Consider the following 12,533-nt stretch of genomic DNA (forward strand, 5'->3'; position numbering starts at 1 on the left):
CTATTTATAAAACAGCCTCTTAAGATGATCTCAGAGTTGGTTGGGTTTTTTCATTGGAAAGGAAGAAAAACCCTCACTCATGCCCTCTGCCAGCCTTGGAGGCTGATCAAGGTCTTGCCCAAAGGGAGTGATGGAGCCTCCAAAAGCAATCCCCCAGAGATGAAAATTATCAAAGTGAGGGATGCTTTCGTTACTAAAGCTGCTCCCACCTGCAATTCCTCAGGAGAAAGGAACCTGTGTACAGTCCTTTCATCTGAGCCATCCCTCCACAGCTACCCATGGGCCCCTCCGGAGCCGTGTCCAGCTCGGGGCTGGAGAGCAGCCCTCCAAAGGCACCAGGCAGCTTCCCAGAGGACCTCCGGAGGCCAAACCCCAGTGAAAACACCGGGAAAAGTATGCAGAGCAGCCAGCAAGGACAGCCTCCGAGCTGCCTGGCGTGTTGCTTCTGAAAATCATCACACAGACCCTCGCTGACCTCATGTGGTCTGGGCATCAGTTTTACCTTTCCCCCAGAAGCAAATGCAGCAGTCAGTCAAAATAAACACCAGTTATCTCTACAGGGAAGGCAGCCAGCTGAAAAAAAAAAGGCCTGCCAAGCCATAAAGTGAAAGCAGGCGGGGATGAGGTGTAACCCCTCCCCACACCACGCCGAGGAGCCGGACTCCCACCACCCACGGAAGGGAGGAATCCCGCCTGCGCTGAGGGGCACTGCCTGTTCCCCTGCCACCCGCCTGGCTCCTGGGAGGGATGCCAGTGCAGGGAGCCGGAGGGATTTTCCTTCAGGCGTCAAAACGCTGTCAGTCGGGGCAAATCCCTCTGCCTGCGCGCTCCCCAGGTGGAGCGAGGCAGCCGGAACTGAAGCCCGGTTGCTCTCGCTGCCCTCACCCTTCACCCTGCCGAGCCCATCGGGGCAGCCGCCAGGGTGAAACGGCCGTTCAGGCAGAGGAGCGGCGGGAGGAGCGGCGGGCCCGGCGGGGCGGCCCGGGCCGCGCACAACCGCCCCCGCCATCTTGTCCCGGCTCCGCCGGCCACGGCGCTACGCGCGCGCAGGGGCAGGGCCTCTCCCAGGGAGGGGGCGTGGCCGCACCCCCGCCGCCCAATCCGTGCGCGAGGGGGGGCTGTTCCCGAAGGTCGGAAGGCCGTGAAGCGGGGGCGGGGCTGGCGGTCGGTGATTGGCTGCGCGCTGGCGTGCGTGCGTGCCGGGCCACGCTCCCTTGCCACGTCCGTGCGGCGCCTGCGGTGGAGCCGGTGCGGGCGGCATTCGGCGCCGCGGCCTCGTGCACGGGTGAGTGCGAGCGGGACGGGAGCTGCGGAGGTGGCCCGGCTCCTCGGCGTCCCGGCTCCTCGGCGTCCCCCTCAGGAGTTGGGTGAGAGGCGGGCTAGCGGGGATGCCTCCGAGGGACTGGGAGGGACGTGCGCCTCCCCCCACGAGGGGCTGCGTGAAGGATGGGCCTGCGGGGCCCCTGCTGAGGGGGTGAGGGGACCCCCCTTCCCCCCCCCCCCTCCTAAGGAGAGGCTGGGTGTGAGGTCAGGGACGCTCTGCTCCCCGAGCGGCTGGGTGTGAGGTGAGGGACACCTCCCCCCCCCCCCCCCCCCCCGCCATCCCCCCGAGCGGCTGGGTGTGAGGTGAGAGGACAGCACCCCCGGGGTGAGCTAAGGGGACCCTCGAAGGGCTGTGTGTGGGTTCCCACACCTGAGGGGCTGCTGCAGCTGAGAGCTGTGGGGCCCTCCCTCGGGGCCCTGTGGAAAACCCCTCGGGGCGGGGACAGCTTCAGGTGGGGACCCCGCCGGGGACAGCGCGGGGCTGGCTCTGTCGCCCCGTTCCCCTACGGCTGGGGAGCCGGGTGAGGTCTGACCGAGCAGCCCCCGGGGAGGGTCTTCCTCAGGCAGGCAGCTCATTCCGGGAGGAGCAGGCATACCGTGCTCCTTCACCGTGGACTTCCCGGAGCGGGGGAAGGTGTCCCGTGTGCGCAGGCACGGCCCCGTCCCGATGCTGACACGGGTGGGGAGCCCGGGATGCTCCGGGGGGGAGCCTTGGGGTGTGCACCAGGGCCAGCACCCGGGCTTGGAGTAAGCTCAGCAGGCCAGGAGGGGGAACCGGCTACCTATCGAAATAGGCCGGAGCTCCCCTTCCTGGCCATACCTTCATCCCTTTTTCTTTAACTGACCAATGCATTTCTGTGGAGTAAGTCATATTCCGAACTCTAGAAAATGTGTGAAGCTTCGAACTTCATCCTGCTCCAGCTGTGCTGGCTGTAGTTTGGAAGATAACTGTTTAGTTTGTCACTAACTGCTTGGAGAGCATCAAAAAACTTTTATTTCCTTCAACAGGGCTTTTCTAGTATTGTGTGTGCTCGGTATTCTGCAATTCTAAGGTGAAATTAAATTTATTTTATTCTGTACAGGACACTATTTGAATGTTATGAACGCTCATGAATTCTAGGAAGGCTTTGTAATGGGACAGGGTAACAGCAATATGACAATAATCGAGATCTAGGAACAGAGATACCAGATGTATTGCTGGAACCAGGGAGACATCAGTTTTGCTTAGCAGTGACATAATTAATATGCTCGTGATGGGCTTGCAGTCCTCTGCACATATCAGTGTGACCTGATCGCTAAAGCTCCAGACTGGGGCTCAGAAGAAACGGATTTTCACTTCTGACTCTGTTGTCTGTGGAAATGTTTTCCTTTGCACTTCACTTTTCCCACTGTTTTATTTTACAAATTCTCATCCCATATGAATTTTTATTGTTGTTTAATTGCTAACAGCAAATTCTTTTAGTTTTATATGCAAGATTGAGATAAGAATGGGGGTTTAAAGGCCAGTGGATAACAGCAGGTGGCATAACAAAAATTTTGTGGGCTTTTTTTGATTTTTTTTAAATAGTTTTGAAGCTATTATGCTGCAGTTATGCTGAGATGCTTCATAACTAACGTCCTCTGTACTTTCTCAGGACAGCTTAACAGGGCTGCAAGATGCCTTATTTTGGAAAGCATCCCAAATACATTTTTCTTGTTGATGTTCATTTGGCCTGTCCAATAGTGTGATTACCGTATCTTTTCTGGTACAGCTAAAATTCTAAATAATACACAATTCCCAGCATCTCTTTAATCATTAACTGTCATCTTGGCAGTTCTGTTTTACCTGTTAATGGACAATGAGGTGCTGCACTATACAGCTGAGATGGTATTAGATTTTGTAAATACATAGAGCAAATGTGACCTCATGAGAAACATGGCATGGGCTTTAAGCATGTGTGCAGGCTGTTGTATCATCTGTGTTTTCATCTGTGTGATGTAGTGCCTCTTGGCTGAGCCACCCAATATTTATGTGATGGGACCAGTTGAAGAAAGTGTACTATTCTGCCAGTTTTAAATGAAACATCAATGCAAATGATCTCCTCTGTGCTCAGTAAACAGTATGTAGGGAGGTTTCTAGAGAATGTGAGATGCTTTCCTTTTCTGAGTGCTATAGGAGTTAAGTATCCTGGTGAATGCCTTATCTGCTTGGTTTTTTCCAAGAGAAAAAAAACTTCCTTGATGAACCCAAGTGCCATAAGTGCTCGGTGTTGACTTTTAGATAACATGGGAGTGACCTTTGTTTAACCTCACAGCTTAGTCTGGAGAAGGTTGAGGAGCTTCAATTGCAGATAAAGTGAACAGCAGCGCATTCACCTGTCCCAGGAACGTCATGTGGCACGGCATAACCAGGGGACAGCATATTTAGAGATTAAAACAAGAGCAAACCAAAATGTTCCTTACACATGTGCTTTCTGTTCCAGAACACTTGTTGCAGCCATGATGCCTGTTGCAACAGTGATGCCTGATGACACACCGATGTTTGACCCAAATATTCTGCATGAACTTGACTGGAGTGAGAACACAGTGACGTTTTCTCCTGCTATTTCTCCTTTAGATCCAGGAGATGGCCTAGTTTTAAGACCGCTTTGCACAGCTGATTTAAATCGAGGTAGAATCAATCCTGTTTAATGATTGCCACAAGTGAAAGCTGGGTGCTGAACTAGATAATATGTATTTGTGTGATCTCTCAATAGATTAGGATTGCTGATTTTATCTGATTTGGGTTATTTTTATCAGTAAGGAATTTGAGTGCTTGGCACCATGGATTGGTGCTGTGTTTGGGGGACCCTCGAAACTGGTTTTACTGTTGTAATATCAAAAACAATGTTAACTTATGTCATATCTTCCAAGTGATCCACAGCTTCCTATTCACCACACCTTTAGAGAGGGAGTACAGTTGTTCATACTGTTCCCTTTTACATAAAAATAACGTGAACCAGCATATTATTCTTAGTGCATGAAGACTTCAGTTCTTTAATGTGGACAAAAAGATTGTTCTGAACATACAGTTTAATACCACATCATTTCAGGCTTATACTTTTCTTGATTGAATGTGTGCATCTTCTGTGCTTGAGCTGCAGTTTGCTGCTGAGGCAGTAGCTGATTCTTAAGCATTGCTCAAGGCAGGAGTTTGATTTTAAGATTACAGTCTAGTTCTAGAATATGCAGAGTGTAGGCTTTTATGTACCACTGAGCTGGATGGTGCTGTGGGGATGTTAACTCTCCCAACAGCCCTGTCGGGTTCTTCTGTGCTATTTGGAGCTAATTGTGTCTCTGTCCCTCACTGAGGGTTGTTTGGTGTCTCCCCCCCACACTTCTTTTATAACAGGCTTTTTTAAGGTTCTGGGTCAGCTGACTGAAACTGGAGTTGCAAGCCCAGAGCAGTTCATCAGTGAGTATATCATTATTTGTGGCATTTCCATAGAGGTTGCTGGGAGCCAGAGGACACTGAAACTGACAGCAAATCTACTTGGGTGCAAGGCTCCCAACTGCCTGATGCCAAAGGGATTTATTAGCTCAGTTCCCCTGAGGCAGCCTTTGGCACTCGGCATTGTCGCAGCTATCCCAAAGGGTTTCTTGGCGGGGACAGGCCTAAATTGTAATACCTGCTTTGGAGACTGAGCTTTAGACACCTGGCAGAAGGGACTACTGGGTGATGGCTTGTTTGGGCTGACTTACTGCAGCACCGGTAGCGAGGCAGAGGCTTGCCTTTGATCGCAGCTCAGTGGTGTCCTGAGGTTGCTTCACTGGTTTGACTGAGACATAAGAAAACTTAAAGGAGATGCTGACAACTTTGTCACGATGCCTATCTGCAGAGATGCTGGGGAGAGAGGGCTCTCTTGGCAGCTAAGGAAAAGGAATGTGTTTAATTTCTGCTTTTTGCTGGTTGTGACTCTGGGGCTTTCAGGCGCTGGGGTCTTGGGTGCATCTTCCTTGTGATCCTGAACCCTGCAGTGATCTGCAGTTAGAATCTGTTGCAAGTGTTAGACTTCATAGCAATTTAATCTGAGATTAACAGTGGCTGTTCCACTGTCTGTCTGCTCCCACAGAAACCTTTGAGCACATGAAGAGATCTGGAGATTACTACGTTACTGTTGTAGAAGACACAAATCTTGGGCAGATTGTTGCTACAGCAACACTGGTTATAGAACATAAGTTCACTCACTCCTGTGCAAAGGTATATTCTCTTGCTGCAGCTGTAAAGTGAGGAGAAAGACCCTGTCCCCTGACTCCATGTATGGTATTTTTATGGTGTTACTGTGTGATGACGTACCTTTGACATTTTAAAGACTCTCCCATCCTTGCGTGCTCAGCTAAATAGTAAAAGGAAGCTTTGGCTTTTCTTAAGAAAAAAGAGCAATTTTATGTCTGTTCCATTCTCCCTCACAGTGAGCTTTTGAACTAGTCAGACTTGGTTCTGACAGAGCAGATGGCTGAGGGTCTCGCTGCTGTGGAGTCCCAGCTAGATGTGTGAAAACGGGGAGCTAGAGACAAATCCCTTGGCAGGGAAAGTCTGTGGTGGGACTGCAGCTCCCACTTGCAAGGGGCATTACAAGCGTGTTGACTGCCAGAGGAGTTGTATCTGAATAGAAAGCAGAAAATCCAAGCATGAAACGTGAAGCAGTAGGGAGACTAACACAACAGCTTTCTATTCGACTCACAGTTGCCTGTATTTTCACAGAGAGGAAGGATAGAAGATGTAGTAGTAAGCGGGGAGTGCAGAGGAAAGCAGCTTGGTAAACTGTAAGTATTTCACCACCTTTGCCATTCAACAGCAGGCAGGAAGCCCTTACTTACCCGGTCACTTTCTGTCCCCCCACCCTCCTGCGCTGATGGGTGCCAAAACACGCTGGCAAAGATCGCTCACCAGACCTACGGGACCAGGATTTTAGCTCTGCAGGGCGGATCTTCCCCAGCCAGACACATGAGAAGAATTTAGCCGAAGGGATCACTAGCTGGCAGAGCACAAGCTGAGGTTGTTGTAACAGTGACCTAAAATTGTCTGCAAGACACTGGTGCTTAGTTGCTATCGCAAGAAATAAGAACAGTCCTGTGTAGTAAGGGAAAAAAACGCAGAGTGCTGTAGAACTTCAGTATTGTAGGTCTGATAACTTGAGCTAGTTAAATGTTAATTGATGCAGCGTTCAGGGCTGTTTAACTGTTGGTTTTGTCTTTTGCAGATTAACATCCACTCTTACGCTGCTAAGTAAGAGACTGAACTGTTACAAAATTACACTCGAGTGTCTGCCAAAAAATGTGGATTTCTATAAGAAGTTTGGCTATTCAGTATCTGAAGAAAACTACATGTTTCAACGGTTCTTTAATTAAGAACTTCCAGTTTTTTGTTTTGTTTTTTTTTTTAAAGACTCTTGGTGGAGGAGCTTGTGCTACAAACATTCTCTTCGTGGAAAATTTCTATAGTTTATTGCTACAAATATAATGATCCCTATAAATAATTAACATCAAATGTGTAAATCATTAAAAAAAATTACTGACATTTTAGAAGGGTCCTCTGGGTTAGGAAATAAGCGCTTAGAACTAATTTTTACTACTGTTCAGTCTAAGTGAAGCTTTTTTTTGGTCTGAGTTACAAAGGACTCTTGTTAAAGGGATGGTTTTTAACCAAAGGTATATATTTTTATCTCAGATTTTTTCTTGCATTGTATTTTTCTAAAGATTTGCGCTTCTTTTTCTTGATAGCCAAAGTACAGCTCATGGGATTGTTCTGCCATCCGTACTTTGTGGAAGGATGATGTAGCTTGGGTGGGGATGATGCTTCTCTTATGCAAAATTAGCGATACAGAATGGGCATTTGTTCTGTTCTTTCCATGGAACCTCACTGAAGTGCTGTTGCTGTTATTAGTGTGCCTAAAGTTTTATAGGCACAATTTTCCAAAACTGAATTTGTTACTGTTTGTGCAAGTAGGGGAGAACCCTAATGGTCTATGCTGAAGCTGATGTTCCAAATCTAAAAATGGATGTGTACTTCTCACAGCAGGGGTCCTGCACTTTAGCTGATAACTTAGTTTTCAGGATAATGACTTTTTTTTTTTTTCTGAAAAAAAACCCCAACAAACTCACTCAAACATGGTTTGCAACAGGGCAAAGATAACTGGGAAATGGGAAAGTCTGGCAGAGGGTGCCCTGGCTCTAGTGGGGCTGGGGCTCTGGCTAGTATGTGATGGGAGTGAGGTTTGGGATTGGCAGTAGCATGTTCATCTTCACCCAGCGCACCTGGCCAGCAGGCTGTGGTTTTGCTGGTAATGGCTTATGCCTATGCCATAGCGAACCGGCATGGAAATCCCCCATCCTGTACTGAGGGATTGTTGCTTCTTTGGAGCATCCCTCTTGCTATAAGGTTGGATAAATAATTGTTAGCACTTTTGCCAGCAATGGCAAGCAAATAACATACAAAGCCCTAGTTTCAACAGTAGTGTTTTGTGCGAAGAGAGTGACAAATCCTACATCTATGAATAGGGCATTATAAATACATGGTTTGTACAGAACAGCCAGTCTTGTTTGTGAACAGTTGGGCCTTACAAAGTGTTTGTTCATTGTGGTGTGGAGAGCTACTTTAAGCTGTGGTGGGGGTTCTATTTAATGTTCCTGATGGTACTCCACTCGATATAGTGTTTCTTTGGTGATGTCTGTTTTATTTATTGATTATTTTTAATAATAATAAAAAAAATCTTTAAGCTGAATAAATGAAGACTGCCAAATGTATCTAGTCTAGTTTTCACATTGCTGTGTTGTGCCTAGTGGCAGGTATCTAGTGTGTACCTGTTGTCTTTCAGAACAGTACTGTCTGGCTACAAATACCTTCATTTTCCTTTCCCTAGACAAAAAAAACCAAACCACTTTTGGAGACTTGGTGTTGATTGTGGGCATCTTTGCCAGCACGACTTCACTGAAACAAGTGTTTTAAAGGACAGTCTTGGCTTGTGCTGGTGGCAGAGCCTTTGCCTGCAGGCATGAATGCCAGCCCAAGTACCTCTTCTCCAACCAGAGGTGTGCATCTAAACAGCTGGATTGCTTACAGATGTGGATGAGAGCACACCGCCACAGAGAAGGCCAGAGCAGGGCACATGTCCTGGTGCTGGGTAAGAGGTTTCTAACACATTTTATGCTCGGCAGGCCTGCAGGTAGGCCTGGCACCCTGTTTTCTCAGGGGTGTTCTCCCTTGAGGGAAAGCAGATGTCCTGGTTTTGGCTGAGATAGTTAATTTTCATCCTGGTAGCTGATACAGTGCTGGTTTGGATTTAGGCTGAGAATAATATTAATACACTGATGGTTCAGTTGTTGCTAACTGTATATGAAGTCAAAGAGTTCTCAGGCCCTGCCAGTGAGCAGGCTGGGAGGCAGAAGGAGGAGGGGACACTGCTAGGACAGCTGACCCCAACTGGCCACAGGGATGTCCCCTACCACAAGATGTCATGCTCAGCATACAAACTGGGGGAAAGCTGGCTGGGCATTGGTTGGTGAGTGGTGAGCAGGTGCTTTGTATTTTCTATATCTTTTAATTATTCTTTTCTTCCTTTTCTGTCCCATTAAACTGTCTTTACCTCAACCCATGAGTTTTCTCACTTTTACCCTTCTGCTTGTCCTCCTCTGGCCAGCCGGGGTGGGTGGGGGGAAGTGAGTGGCTGGGGTTAAACCCTGACAGCAGGGCTTCCCCCTGGCATGCTCTGCTGACAGAGCATCTACCTCAGAACTAACTTAATAAAATCAGCTACAGCTTTCTGCTGGCCCGAATTTTCTTGCCTTTGACAGTTTTAGTGAACTCTGAATTTCCACTGATTTCAAGTGTATTATTTAAATACTATAGTATCTACACCATCTAAATAGCTCCAGGCCTTCATTGTTAGGAGTTAATGAAAAAATTAGTACAAGTGAGGAGCAGGTGCTTGTACCCAGCTTAGATCATTGTAAAACAAATGAACTGGGTTGAAAGCTTGGTTCTGTGGCTGGATGACAATGCCTCATCAGCAGCCTTTAGTTCTGAAGAGCTCTTTGTTCCATAGCTGAGGTGACATTTGCAACCTCGGCAGGCCACCACCCCTATGCAAACAGCCATTCCAGCAGCTGTGTTGTGAGAAGAAAGGCACTGTCACCTGCTGCATCACGCTGCCAGGCTGGCTGATGGGTACACCCTTCTACTGGCAGGGTCATGGGTGAGCTGCAGAGCAGGGACCAGCCTCAGGAACAGAGGCAGGGGAAGAAGCATTGGCTGGCAAACACACTACACCAAGACAGGAACGTCTCAAACAACACAGTGGTTCCAGGCAGCTGGAAGAACACTTGCTAGTATGCAAGGAAATGTTCTTCTAAACTGTCACCGCTCCCAGGAACGTGGCACAAGTAACAGCATTCAACAGCAACAGGGGGTATTAAAAATTCTAAGCTGAAGAAGCCCTGTTAATTCACCTATACTACAATCAGGTCAAGAAAAAAGAGCAAGATCTCCCACTCCCAGGGAACAAAGGAATGAAGGATCTTGTCAGAAATCCCCAAGGATCGGAGAAGCTGTTATGTGCAATGCAACAGACCAAAATGACTGTAGAAGGCAGCAGTATGGGATCATGGCAAGCATTTAAAAAAAAAAAATGCTGGAAAAGCCTTAGTCATGAAGCCTGTAAATTCAGGAGAGTTTCCCCAGGGAAGCACCAGGACCCCAGTGAGGTAACAGAACCAGATTACACATGAACAAGCTTCTCTGACAGAGGATACTTAGATGAATCAAGCATTCCCCCATCTGTGTTTTGTCTCTACCCCTTCCCAAGGGAGCTGAAATAGAAAGCAGTTTTATGCAGAAATTCTGATTCCCATCCTTGTTTCATCAGAAGCTTGTAGCTGCCAGTATTTGGTGAGCTGTGCAGAGATGGACACGCACAAACCCTGCCACAGCCTCATGGGGCAAGGGGGGAGACATCACTAAAGCATTTCCCAACAGCCCCAGAAACATTATTTTAAAGAGAGTCAGTTACCAGCACATAATAAACCCTACAACTGCAAAACCAGCACCGCATGCTCAACTTGTCAGTGTTGAGCTGACTGGCTGTAGTTCTTAAGGAGCTAAGTGTCACACTTTCAAGCTGAAAGTTTCCTGACTAAAGCATCATGGTTTTTAAAGATTTTTTTTTTTTCTTCCCCTGGAGGATTTGCACTGTTCCCTCACTGATGTAGGCAGCAGTAAAAGGAAAGTGCTGCTCAACACTGGTTCATCCTCACTGAAGCTGTAAGTCCTCCCCACACACAGCACTCCAGGGCCTTCACCTTCCACATGAGAAGAGGTTACTGAGCTATAAAGCCTCACCCCAGTGTCCTGGCTCAGCTCAAAGCCCTGACTCACTGCAGCAGGATTTCCTCCTCAGATGCCACCACCATCTGTTCTAGCAGCAGGCTTCAACCCAGGCAGTGGTTTTCAAACCAGAACCCGCTAGCTACTTGTAAGAGCCTTGACACAGGCCAAGAGCTCAGGCTTGCTCCAGAGGGATAGCTCCTCCACAAGCCTTCCAAGGAGCTGCAAGACAAGGCAGAGGATCAGCAGCTAAGCAAAGATCAGCAAGTCACAGATGCAGGTCAACCTGCCTCGATTACACAAAGTGAGACAGAACTCCTACAGAGTAAACAAGATGCTGGGCAATCCTTCAGCAAAAGGCACCATCAGAAGAAATCCCCAGTACAAAACGGCTTCACTGTTCAGCTTCCTGCCTTCAAATTCAAAGGTATCTGCCCTCGCAGTCCCCCCCAGCACTGGTTTCTCCCCACACACACACCCCAAGTCTGCCCTGGTGAAGCCGCACCTGGAGTGCGGTGTCCAGTGTGAGCTCCCCAGTTCCAGAGAGAGGGGGAACTGCTGGAGAGGGGCCAGCGGAGGCTACAAAGATGATGAGGGGATGGGAGCATCTCCCTGGTGAGGACAGGCGAGAGCTGGGGCTGTTGAGCCTGGAGAGAAGACTGAGAGGGGATCTCATCAATGCCTACAGATATCTTAGGGGTGAGCGCCAAGAGGACGGGGCCAGGCTCTTTCCAGCGGTGCCCAGCACCAGGACAAGGGGCAATGGGCACACGCTGCAACACGGGGAGTTCCACCTGAATGTGAGGAAAAACATCTTTACCGTGAGGGTGCCGGAGCGCTGGGCCGGGCCGCCCAGAGAGGCGGTGGGGTCTCCTTCTCTGGAGACATCCAAACCCGCCTGGGCTGTGCAGCCCGCTCTAGGAGACCCTGCTTGAGCAGGGGGTTGGGCTGGGTGAGCTCCAGAGGTCCCTTCCAGCCCCACCAGGCCAGGATACCAAGGCTGACAGAGGACATTAGCCATTGGCACACAGCCATAGTGCTGTACAGGGAGATAGCTGGGTGCTCGGATCCTCAAGTGTTTTTTATATTCATTCAACTCCTTTGAGCCTACCTGTTCCCTGTTAAAACAGAGTCTAATTACAAGCTCAGATTTCCCAAAAACACTAAGTTCTTCTAACAGCTTCGTAATTTGCTCAGTCACCACAGCGCTCTAAAGCGGCCACCATTTCATTCAGATCTTCTACACCACAGACCAACTGGCCAATGAAGCAGAGATCCAGAACTGGGCCTGTACTGGCACAACCAGTGGTTATCAATCATAGTGCTTCTGAGAAGGGAGAAGAGTTAAGTTGCACAAACTACCTTGACAATTCCCAGTTTGAAAATTTTAAAGCACTGGTAACTGTGTGGCCTTAATTGACTCTAATGCTTTAGAAGAGGCAAGGTGAATCCCTTAGGTCTTTATACTATTACAGCCAGTGCTTCAGGCCTCAGTTTTCAAACATCAACCCAATTTTTTACCTCAAAGGATGCAACTATTGTCTGACAAAAGGAACTACTTCAACACCAGTTTGAAGATGCATTGTTCTAATAGACAGTTGGACCATACTGGCTTGTTCAAATTAGTTAGAAGTGGATTTAAGTTAACAAGCAGCTTTTTAATACTATAGCTAAAAGAATTCAGTCTTGATATGTGTGAAATCTGTAGCTGCCCTCTGTATTAATTCAGCACATGACTATTTTATTAATTAATCAGTCCTCTGTTAAACTTGCATAAAACAAGGTGAGATTTTTAGAACAGTATTTTGTCTTAAACTGGTCTCAGAGTGTCAAACTAATTCAGTATATAGTAAGGTTTTATAAAAAAGTA

The 12,533-nt window shown here is 48.1% G+C and overlaps 1 protein-coding gene across 1 annotated transcript; it reads left to right on the forward strand.

Moving 5' to 3' along the window:
* Positions 1–1,180: 1,180 nt before the first annotated feature.
* Positions 1,181–8,088, forward strand: GNPNAT1 (glucosamine-phosphate N-acetyltransferase 1). The gene is made up of 6 exons (XM_040600243.1): positions 1,181–1,285; positions 3,786–3,973; positions 4,694–4,756; positions 5,415–5,542; positions 6,047–6,108; positions 6,546–8,088. Exons 2-6 carry the CDS (start codon positions 3,802–3,804, stop codon positions 6,691–6,693), a joined length of 573 nt encoding a protein of 190 aa, XP_040456177.1. The 5' UTR covers positions 1,181–1,285; positions 3,786–3,801; the 3' UTR covers positions 6,694–8,088.
* The last annotated feature ends 4,445 nt before the right edge of the window (positions 8,089–12,533 follow it).

The sequence above is a fragment of the Falco naumanni genome, chromosome 7, assembly GCF_017639655.2.
Source record: "Falco naumanni isolate bFalNau1 chromosome 7, bFalNau1.pat, whole genome shotgun sequence".
NCBI lineage: Eukaryota > Metazoa > Chordata > Aves > Falconiformes > Falconidae > Falco > Falco naumanni.